This window comes from Canis lupus, chromosome 5 (genome assembly GCF_003254725.2).
Source record: "Canis lupus dingo isolate Sandy chromosome 5, ASM325472v2, whole genome shotgun sequence".
Taxonomy (NCBI): Eukaryota; Metazoa; Chordata; class Mammalia; order Carnivora; family Canidae; genus Canis; species Canis lupus.
The window spans coordinates 82440148-82451608 of NC_064247.1; the positions used below are offsets into that span (position 1 = coordinate 82440148).

The following is an 11461-nucleotide window of genomic DNA, read 5'->3' on the forward strand; positions in this document are numbered from 1 at the left end:
TTTGTTGCATGAATAGATGAGTTTATTAATCATTGCATGGATGGATTGTCATGTGGTGGCTTTGGTGGCTGGGTGGGGATGAGGGAAGATACTACATAAGCTGTAGCCAGTGTCTGCCCATGGCAGCAGATGGCTGGAGGGAAAAGGCCATGTCATCTCCAGCAGACTGGGTGCTGATTTTAATGGCCCGGCAGTGAGGTGCGTGCATGGCGGAGGCCCGCAGAAGAGGTAACGCCGAGAGGGCAGCTCTGCCCACCTCTAATTATTGCTTGAGTCTTTCTGGCAATGCCAGCCGCCTGCCCCAGAGAGCTCGGTCTCGTCCATCACAGTGTGAGCTTGGGGTGGGGCTGCTGCCACTGCCAGTGGGGAAGACGGGAGGAGGTTCCCAGGGGCCTTTGGGTCTTGGAGGGCAGAGGTAACCTCAGGCTTAGACCATGCTCAGCTCCTGTCCTTCCTGTCCCCGGCTGACGGGTATCCCCCGACTTGAGGGTCCCATCAAGAATCCTCCAGGTTGGCCAAGGAGCAAGCCAGCTGAAGGGGGGGTCCACAGCACCCCCCCAGGCAGGGAGCCTTGGATGGTTTGGTGTCTGCTGACGTGGAAGCCCTTGGGAAAATGGTGCTCTAGTGGCCGGCTGGGCAGACAGGCAGCTCAGGCCCGGAAAGAGGCCTTGACCACACGGCCTTTCAGTGGCTGCGGCGGCCGGAAGTTGTTCACCATGTGGATCCTCTCATCCTCCTCTGAGGTGAAAAGCAGACTCCGGAACTTCTCCATCTTGAGAAGGCAGAGGAGATACTCAGGGCACAACGCAGGTGCTGGGGTCCTCTCTGCTGTCAGACACACCATCTGGCCTATCTTGCCAACAGCTCTACCTCTTCCTCCTCTTGCTCCTAGGTCCTTTCCCACTCCTCCGCCCACTCGTTCTCTGACCCTAGCTACTGGCCCAATAAAGGGCCTCTGAAGCTGGTCCCTGCTCCGCCAGCTGCAGTTCCAATTCCATCTAGCTAAGACTTTTCAACAAATGCAGGATTCAGATTCTAACACAGTAGGGGTGGTCCCAGGCTCCAGGGATCTCCCCTCTCAGCCTGTGGTTAGATTCTAATGACTATCAAGAGAACTCTCAACTAAGAATCTAATGTTAAAAAAAAGGAGGAGGAGGAGGCACCTGGCTGGCTGAGTCGGTAGAGCATCCAACTCTTGATCTCAGGGTCATGAATTCAAGCCCCACATTGGGCATGGAGCCTACTTTTTGAAAAAAAGGAATCTAACTGTTTATCAGCAAAAGATGGGAGTCTTGATGAGAGGACCATAAGCTGTAGCTTGCTGGTTGGGAGAATCACACTCCCTGGGATGGGCCCTAAGTGCCATAACCTCCCATCCCATGTGGTGTTCTGGGAGGACTCACCTGCCTCTCAGAGATGCTGATAGGTTCCCGGAGCACGATCCAGGTGACGCTTTCACTCAGGGGAGGCGTGGTCAGGGAGCCAGGGTAGGTCCAGTAGTGCCGGCTGGCAGGCAGGAGGCACTTGGGGTTGAAGCAGCTGAACTGGGCCTTAGTTCCCTAGGGCAGGGCAGGCAAAGCCAGGATCAGCACAGACCTGCCACTAGGACCAGACCAGCATCCTCCCCACTCTTTCCTGTCAGCAGGATTTAGGCTTTTCCTTGGCCCACGGATGCAAATTGTGGGCATAGGTCTGTGATACCAGATGCCATCTCTCAGCTCGGACTGGGTCCTGTCTACCTGTTTGCCAGTATGTAAAACCATGGCTCCTACAGCTCTTTGGTGTCCGTGTTCTGTCTCTGCCATTTCGTTCGACTGACCTTAGCTGCCTGTAGGGTGGCCATTAACACAGGAAACATCTTATCAATCCTATATCCAACCGGGTTGTGTGCCAGGCACTCTGTGAGGCCACTGACTCTGATGAAGAGTCGTCATTTGCAGGGCACTGCAGCTGCTAACCTGCGCCCTTCAGCTCAACGAGGGTTTGCTGTCAAACTGGAGCAGTGGATGGACCCACTCTACGCTCCAGTCTCTTCCTCCCTCCCACCAGGCTGCTCTGGGTCTGGGGCACAGACCCCTGATCTCACCTTAAACCGAACCATGTAGAGCGCATCTGTCAGACGGTTCATGCTGGGGTGCTCGTCCCCTGTCTGTCAGGGAAAGGGTAGTGTGAGCCCAGCACCCACCATGTTTGGAAGTAGGGGCAGTGCCAGGCTTCCTGCCCTCTCGGCCCCAGTTACCACCCCTTACCTCCAAGAAGATGCCGACCACAGCCAGGCCATCCGGTGCTGAGGCTGCCTCCCCAAAGGTGCTGTATTTCTTGGCGTTCCAATGAACAAGGTGTAGCTACAGAGGCAAGGCCAGTGCTTAGCGCCTCTAAGGAGCCATGAGAGCTCAGAGCCAGGCTTCCCTCACTCCCACTAGGCTCCTGGCCCCTCTGCAAGAGGGGTAAGGTTGTTAAACCTCCCAGGCCTCTGGGGGAGCTCAGAGCAGTCTCCAGTGGAGCCCCCAGTGGCCACACATAGCATCCACACCACTCTGGGCTCAACCCTTCCCTGCGCCCCAGGTGACCCAAAGAGCAATCTGGCTCCGGCTCAGCCCTCAGTGAACTATGAAATAGATAACAGCCCTCCCTTTGTGTGACCCACCTTGGAGGAGGTGGTGCCTGCAGCTGAGTCCGGAGAATGACTCAGGTGGTTATCGGGTGGAACCCTTGGGAAAAGCACTCCAGGCAGACAAAATGGCACAGGCAAAAGCTTGGAGGTTTAAAAGAGCTAAGTGTGGACAGGAGATCCATCATGCTGGTCATATGGGGAGAGGTCAAGCAAAGAGGAGGCCAGGCAAAGCCACTTCATGCTTCATGCAGGGCCTTGAATGCCAGGCTCAGTCCTTAAAGGGTTGTTAGCCAGCATGTGGTGGGACTGGGCTTATCCTTCCGAAAACTCCTTCTGGACACAGAGACCCAGCTAACAGTGGGCAGAGTTCCGGTGGAAGATCTTGTGCTGCTGGGGCGGGGGGAAGGGGGTTGTTGGATGGTGGTGGTGGGAGGTGTGTTTCTCCCAAACCCCCTGGATGCTCCTCCTTACCCTTTCCAGAGCCCCACACCAGGTACCCTCACATCCCCATCCTTCCCCAAATAGTAAAGCGATTCAGGTAGAGGGCCCTTACCTCGCTGGGGAACGACTTGCCATCTACTGTGTGCTCTGAGCCCACACTGTGCTTCTTGCCCCAGTGGAAATGGAGCTGCTTGAGCCGGTATGGCCCATCCAAGGGCCCCCCAGTTACCGCTGTGGGGAGAAGGCGGGTATGGAGTATTTGATGCGAGAGATTCCACATGGCCCAGCAGGTGGGTGTGCCAGGACCAAGCAAGTGTTCAGGAGGGGGATAAAGTTTTCATTTGGAAAATTCATTGGGTTAACTGGGCTTGGGTCAGTTCTCACTCAGTCCCCTGGGCCCTTAGCAGGGCCAAGGCAGGAATCCTGGCAGCCTGCAGGTGGCACAGGTAGTGACAGGGTTGGCCACCCTCCCCATTTTTGCATGGAAGCTGGGAACTTGTCTCCCAGGCCCCCATTACCACTAACAAGAAGCCTCTCCTGTCTGGTTCCTTGGCCCAGGGCTAAACTGGAAGGATTCTTTTGTTTAGTCCTTCTAGAAGCCTTATAGAAGTCATAAGGGACAGGATCTACTGTTATCTCTATTTTACAATGGAGGAAAATGAGGCACAGAGAGGGCAAGGCATTTGGCCAAGGTCACACAGCAAGACACTGAACTAGGATTTAAGCCTGTATCTCCTTCCTCAGTCTGGAACCCAAGCCCCTACTCACCAGGTCACACTGTCTTCCTAGAACCTTGAGCCTTCTCCGGACCTGGTGTTGTCCAGGGAACAGCTCCTAAGGGCCCACACCTGAGATGTGGCCATCTCCCATGGCCTCTTTGGAGATCTCTCCTTGTGCTAGTTTCGTGACTTTGTCACCCTGACACCCACTGAGCTGGGGCCATGCACAGGGCCTCCTGGGACTGATTGAATTTCTAGCTGAAAGGGATATGGCAATGGAGGGAGCCCCAGTGAGACCTGAATGTGAGCCCCTGGATCAGGTGACGGCCCTAGGCTCAGAGTTCCACTAGGCCCTTCCAGGATGGGTGACCTGGGCAGGGTCTTGCCCCTCGTGCATCCCATGAGGAAGAGGATAACCGAACAGTCCAAAGGCCCTTCCTTGCTACCTGGCCTTAACTGAGAAGCAGGGTCTGTCCACTGCATTGTTGGAGGGTTGACAAAGGGAGTCTGGAAGGGTGGCCAGGGCAGGGGCCCAATCAGGCTGTGCCATCCTGGAGAGGCAGGCTGAGCTCCCTGATACGATCTGTGGGGGCCCACCCCTCTAAGCATGCTGCACCTGGGATGCTGCAGTGTGGTCTCTCAGGGAGTAAACTCCCACCTAACCCCTTGAGCTTGGCTTCTGTAGCCCTCTCCCTCTGTCCTGACCACAGAATATACTACCATTCGCTGTGCACTCCACATGTATTCAGCACTCTGCTAGCATCAACCCCCAATGTGTCCTTGAGTAGAACCATTGGACAGATGTATGGCTGAAGCTCAGAAAAGCGGGTGTCCTGCCCAAAGTCCCAGGCTGGTGAGCGGCAGAGCCCCAACTGTCTCACTTCCAAGCCTACTCTCTTTTTGCTGACTTGCTGACCCCTCAAACCTGGGTATTCTGGTAGAAGAGGGAGCCCCAGCCAGACCTCAAAGTAAACCACTGGATCGGTGATCCAGAGGCATGCCTCTTTGGGCTGCCTCCCCACTTCCCAATGACAATGGCCTTCACTAAGCTACTGAATTGAACCCTCAGTGCCCTTTGAAGGCTATTAAAAGGTAGTCATATGAAAACTCCTTTATAGACAGTCATTTAGGGTCCTTAAGAGCTCCATGTTCCTCCACCCCAAAAAAAGCTCTGGGTGAGAATTTTTATTAAAAATTCAGTATGGGGGATCCCTGGGTAGCTCAGCGGTTTGACGCCTGCCTTCGGCCTGGGGTGTGATCCTGGAGTCCCAGGATTGAGTCCCGCGTCGGGCTCCCCTCTGCCTGTGTCTCTGCCTCTCTCTCTCTCTCTCTCTGTGTCTATCATGAATGAATGACTGACTGAATGAATGAATAAATAAATAAATAAATAAATAAATAAATCTTTAAAAAAAATAAATAATATAAAATAAAAATTCAGTATGGGGGGCAGCCCAGGTGGCTCAGAGGTTTAGCGCCACCTTCAGCCCAGGGCCTGATCCTGGAGACCCGGGATGGAGTCCCACATTGAGCTCCTTGCATGGAGCCTGCTTCTCCCTCTGCCTGTGTCTCTGCTTCTCTCTCTCTGTTTCTCATGAATAAATAAATAAAATCTTTAAAAAAAAATTCAGTATGGGAAAATGTTGGCTGTCTTCTGAGGCTCTGCTGGATTTCTTGCCTTCTGCAACAAGAACTATAGCTGATCCTCTTTCCCTTTATTCCTAGCCTACCAGGGAACTCAGGGCTAAGGAACTAAGATCATTTTTCTCTGGCTTCCCTCTGCTTCTCTACATTTTGATTTTCTACTTGAAACTTAAATGCCCTTGTGTGCTTTCGGTGTGTGTGTATGGAGAGGTAGAGAGGAGCAGAGTACCAGTTACTTCCTTATACCAGAAACTCTAGCAGGTTCCCTCCTAGCCCTGCTTTACTCCCTCATAGGACTATTCATAAGGACAAAATCTCTTCACTGAGGAGCACTCCTGAGGCTTCTGTCTAGGAATTTATTTTGAAAGAACCTGGACTCTTAACGCAGGGTAAACAGATAGAGGTTCCTGTTGGCCTCTCTGTGGCCCAAACTGGTTGGAATCCTGAGGTTGTGGGTGTGTGGGAGAGAAGACCTTTGGAGAGTGACCAGGCCGATTTTGGTGTTCCCCAGCTCACTGAGTCTCTGCTTGCTCATCTTAGAGGTGGGTTCTTGAGAGGAATGAGAGAGTCACCCAGACCCTAGCAAGGGACCCCACACACAGAACACTTAGGTGCTCTTCTCTCTGCTGGGCTGGGCCAGATCACACCACACAGTAGGTCAGTGACAGGGCCTGGAGTAAAAACAAACCTGACCTAAAGCAGTAAATGAAAGAGAAGGAAGGGAATTTGCATTTCTTGAGCATCTGCTGTATGCCAGCACTACACACATCACTTCCATTTTTCATTTTTCCTTCCTATGACCCTAGAGAGGAAAAGAGGGTCTTATCACTCCCATTTTATGCGAAAGGAGACTGAGGCTCAGCACAAGGCTTCATAGTTGGTGAGAGGTGGAGCCTTCTTTCCCCACCACAGCATGCTGCCCTTCCTGAGCCTACCCCAGTGAGAGGAGAGCCAGCCTCTGGCAAGGACCACTTACCAGTTCGGTCATCGCTGTCATTGAAGTCCACCTGGACAGAGTGGCCATTGTTGGTGATGCTGAGGGATATACAGGCCTCATAGGAAAGCTCCAGTGGCTTCAGGCTGGGTGAGTACACAGCCTGGCTGGACACAATATTGATTGGTGACTGGCGGTCTCCTTGGGCAATGGGATACAGCTTGTGCCACTGTGAGGGGCCTGCAGGTGTGGAGAGGGAAGGGCTCAGGCTAGCTTGGATCTCTGTGCTGTAGGCAGAGGACGCCCATGGGGGATGGAGGTAACCCTTCAGATGTTAGCCCCTGCTGTGGAGCTGCAAAATGGCCTCACTAAAACTCTCCTCCCAGAGGTGACAGGAGGCCTAGAGAGCTAATTAATGGAATGGAGCACAGTATAGCCTCAAGCCCAGGGGCGGTGCTAGGCAGTGACTCCTCCCCAACTCCCAATACACGCTCACAGAGGGCCCCAGGCCTCTGAAGTCCCTGACCTGGCCCTACCAGGTATTTGGCCTCTTCCCACATCTTGAGCACATTGGTGTTGGTATTTATAATAATAATAAAAGATAAAGTCAACCTAGCTTTGGCTCTGTGACATTCACTTGCTCCTCACAATCACATTGTGAAGCAGAAACCATCATGATCCCTGTTTCACAGATGAACTGAGGGCCGTTCATGCATATGCATGTGCTCTCACGCACTCGCGCACTCATACACACACACAAACTTGGGTACGGGTATAAACATATAGCATGTGCATAGGCAGCCACAACTGCCCTCCCCAGGCACATGCCTACAGATCTATCGAGAATTTCATGTGCGCACACATAGATGCACAGTGACCTGAGTTCATCAGGCCCAGAGTGGCAGGGCCCAGTAAAAAACGTGTACAAACACACACACAAAATCCTGACGACTACACCTGACACATGCACCATCACGCACAAACACTCCCTGTTGCAAACCCAGGTCTGCAATGAAAGACTATAGCAAAACACATGCTTGTGAAGCACATATACACACACACACCTGCGTGCACACCCACGAGCGCCCACCACCTGCCTCCCAGAGGCTCCATCTGCAGCCGAAAGGCTCGGCATCTCCCTGGGGAACATCCTGAGATACAACCTATTTTTAGAGCTATTGCCGGCTGGTGCTTCTCCCCGTTTTTGGCTTCTTAAGTTTTCCTGAGAAAACAGCAGCAGGTGCCGACAGAGCTGTGTCCCCAATGGATGACTCAGAATCGTGGCCCAGACCCACTGGGTTATTTTTGAAGTCCTGTGAGCATGCCGCATGCCGGCACCTCTATCCTCTGTCCCTCCCTCACTCACTGCCCCTAGTATGAATGACCCGGGGCTGGCTGGGTGAGCGGCAGTGGCCTGAGGGTGGCCGGCCATAGAGGATACTGTATGCTCAGAGCTGGTGGGCAGGACGAGCAGAGGATAGAGTCAGGGGACCGAGATTCTGGAGGAAGCACCCAGAAACTAGCTCAGAGCAGGTGCTGGAGGGAAGATGATCTCTGGGTTCTGTCAATCTGCCCCTTCTCTTCCTCTCTCTCCAACTCTGCTGATCTCTGTTGTCTTTTCCTCAACCTCTCCAGCTTTTTCATGCCCAGATCTGGGGGCAGGGGGTGTCTCCCCTCCAAAATATGCTCCTGTGTCCCTGTGTCCCAGAGGCAGCCAGACACATCACAGCAACTCCCTAGCTCCCTCTGGCCCACCGCAACCTCCTAACCCCCAGACTAGCACAGGAGCTCCACTCGCCCTCAGAGACTGACTACCTCTCCCCAGGAAAGGGGAGATGAGCGCTGTTCCTCTCACCAGCACTTCCCTGGTGGACTCTCCGCACGTCCACCTACCCTGCCTGGGATTTCCTTCTGGCTGCACGGACCTTGGTCCTCACTGTCCACCTGATGGAAAGCGGGAAGCCCTTAGCGCACACCCCCACCCCGGCTTGGTAAAAAAAAGCCCAAAAGGTAACTGACCTGCCCCAGACCCACACTGAAGCCACCTGGCTCTCTTCGCCCTTCCTCTGCATCCTAAGGAAACCAGGCAGGACCAGCGAGCTATTTTCCCAGTGAGACCAGGAGGCTGATGTGGGCTACGCGCTCCCACGCTTCCCACCAGGACGTGCTCAGACACCGTGCTCGATGGAGACACCCAGACACACGCGTGCTCCCCCGAACCCCTCCTCCCCTCACGTACCTGCTGACACCGGAGCTCCGGCGCTTCGGCGGGGAAACTCTCCCGGGGACCCCGCGCCCTTGTCCGGCGGAGCCCCGCTCCCGGGAGGTCCCCCCACACGCCGTGCGCGCTCCCCGCCCAGCCCCCCGCGCTCGGCGCCCCGCCCCGCGCGCCCCGCGCACCCCGCGCCCGCCGGGCCACCTCGCCCCCCGGACCGCCTCGCCCGGTGCCCGCCGCGGTGACCGCCGCGTCCGGGGCGGGCGAGCGCGGCCGGGGGGGCTGCGCGGAGGAGGCGGCAGGACGCGCGCTCGGCTGCCCGGCGGCCCGCGGGCCGAGTCGCAGCGCGGACTTTGGGCCAGCAGCCGGGCAGCCAGCGCTCGGGCCGGGCCAGCAGCCCGGCTTCTGGGGGCGGCCCGGGGGGAGGGGCTCGCGGCCCGGGAGAGCCCCCTGGCTCCAGGGTCGGGCCGCCGGGGTCTGCGCCTACCGTCGTTCTGGCCGTAGCCCCAGCCGTGGTGGCCGGTCATGCCGCTCCTGAACCGCAGCCCTGCACCTGCCTGCGCCGCTCAGTCCCGCTGGCTCCGGCTGCGGCTCCGGCCCCGCTCGCTGCCGCCGAGCAGCCTCTTAAAGCTGCGGCGCGCGGGAGGAGCAGTTCCCGGGGGACCCGCCCCCCAACCCCCGGCAGGGCGAAAGAGGCCGGCGGTGCCCCGCCCCCGCCCGCCCGCAGGCCAGTTGAACCCCAGAGTGGTGTCCAGATGGGGACTCAGGGGACCTAAAGCTTTCCCCTACTCCCCACCTCCCTTCCCCCGCCCGGCTGGACGACTCTCCCTCCTTTTCACGTGTACAGGCTCTGAACTGTACTGTGCAGAGGACTACCCTGGTTTCTCCACATCCCATCCCATCCCATTCCATCCCATCCCATCCCAGGGCTTGTGCCTGAGCCGCAAGTCCCGTTACCCGGTATCTGGACTCTGGGTTCTGAGTCCTCTGGGACTGGAGAGTCCCCTCTAAACTGCAAAGTGCATTGACCCTCAAGTGTTTAGAACTGGAGCCAGACACTGTGGCAGGTGCTGGGCCAAGCTTTGGGTCCTTCCTTTCATCTAACTCTCTTAGCTACCCTGGACATTGAGTGGTACGGCCAAGAGCCCTCTTTCACAGAGAGAGGGGTGAAGCCTAGAGAGGTAAAACAATCTGTGCAGCATGCAAAGGATTAACGCCCAGTTGGTCTCACTCTGGACACTGTGCTCTTTACCACTTTTCTTTTGGAGCTGGGGGCAGGAGGCCTGCAGTTAGGCCTGGGGTCTAGGAGCCTAGGGTAGGAGAGGGGACAGGACTGGCCATCCAAACCCCTGGCCCCAAAGGGGGAATGGGGAGGAAGTAGCAGTGGGCATGAAGATAGATGGTCAAGAGCTGACTGCCTCACAGAAGCAAATCTGAGACCCTGACTCCCACCCTCTTCTTCTCCCCATGGCTCCTACTTCTCTCCAGGGCTCCTTGCCTGTCCTCCTACAGCCTGCTGGTTTGTCCTTCCTCTCCTTGCCTCTCCATGACCTTTGGCACACCTGCTGGGAGCTCAGGCCCTCCACCCTTTACTCAACCTCACTGCCTGCCTTGGCCCAACATTTTCCCACCTCGAGCCTTGGTCCTTTCTGTGCCCTCCTCACTGGGTGCGTCCTCTGTCTTCTACCCACTGGCATCAGACCGCCCAATCTGATTCATCTTAGGATGTGGCCTTGTGCCAAGGATAGGGCTTGTGTCTGTCTAGGCCTCAGCAGGCAGTTTGGGGAAGACAAATAGATGAGTGGATGGTAGGACAAACAAATGATCCCACCCATGGCCCTGTACTTGACAGGAGGTGAAGGGCCATTTGACCTTGACCAGAGGAGACTATTTCAGGACCTGCTCTTGGCTGATCTTCTAAAGGAATCTGCCATCTTATCTGGCTGACTCTCCTACATCTCTGCAATTATCTCAGTTCCCCTTTTCTAGGCTCTGAACCTCAGTTCCTCGAGTTAGAGTTGTGGAGATTAATTGACAACTGGTTGGCTAGGCCAAGATTGGTCAGTGACTTCCCAGCTCTGCCTAGATGCCCTTCTCTTACCCAGAAGCTGGAAGACTCCCTTACTGTCAGGTAGGGCAAGAGACTTATGATAGAGATTCAGGGGATGGGGCCCCCAAGATCAGCATGTGACAGAGAATGCAACCTTGTCAAGGCTCCAGGTCTAAGCCAGAACTGGCAGCCGAAGACCTAGAAGACAAAGGCTTGGGGATCCCTGGGTGGCTCAACGGTTTGGGGCCTGCCTTTGGCCCAGGGCGCTGTCCTAGGGTCCCGGGATCAAGTCCTGCGTCGGGCTCCCGACATGGAGCCTGCTTCTCCCTCTGCCTATGTCTCTCTATCATGAATAAATAAATAAAATCTTTAAAAAGAACAACAACAACAACAAAAAACAAAGGCTTGCTCAGTCCTAGAGAAGGCAGCCATCCTTCTCCTGGAGGAGTGGTAACATTTCAGGGTCTGGGGAGGGGGCCCAAGTGTATCGACTTCATCGATCCACTTCTCCTTCAAATATTCCATATTTGTTTATAGTATTTAATACAAAAAGTCAGAATTATTCGTATCATTTTGCATCCAATTTCATCTGCACAGCAGCCCTACGCAGATTTTTGCCCCCTTTTTACAAATAAGGAAAGGAAGACTCAAAGAAGTTGAGTTAGGGAACACGGTGACAGAGCAAAGATAAAAATCCAGGGCTGCTGAGTCCCTTATTCTACATGTCTCAAAGCATGGAGAGGGGGAGGAAGTGGATTTTAAATTTGATTGTCATTTGCATATATGCAAGACTTTCTCTGGAAGGACATAAGAGAAGCTTGGGAGAGTGTTTGCCTCCAGGAAGGAG

The 11461-nt window shown here is 55.1% G+C and overlaps 1 protein-coding gene across 2 annotated transcripts; it reads right to left on the reverse strand.

Annotated features, from left to right (window-relative positions):
* On the reverse strand, positions 1–9208 carry CA7 (carbonic anhydrase 7). Of its 2 annotated transcripts, XM_025426391.3 has the most exons (7): positions 9052–9208; positions 6392–6589; positions 3168–3286; positions 2250–2345; positions 2087–2149; positions 1404–1559; positions 1–772 (listed from the first exon to the last, which is right to left on the reverse strand). In XM_025426391.3, the coding sequence occupies exons 1-7, from the start codon at positions 9089–9091 to the stop codon at positions 650–652; spliced, it is 795 nt and encodes a 264-aa protein (XP_025282176.1). In that variant the 5' UTR covers positions 9092–9208; the 3' UTR covers positions 1–649. The 2 variants fall into 2 exon arrangements, with proteins under 2 accessions (XP_025282176.1, XP_025282177.1); XM_025426392.3 differs by lacking the exon at positions 2087–2149.
* Positions 9209–11461: the final 2253 nt, after the last annotated feature.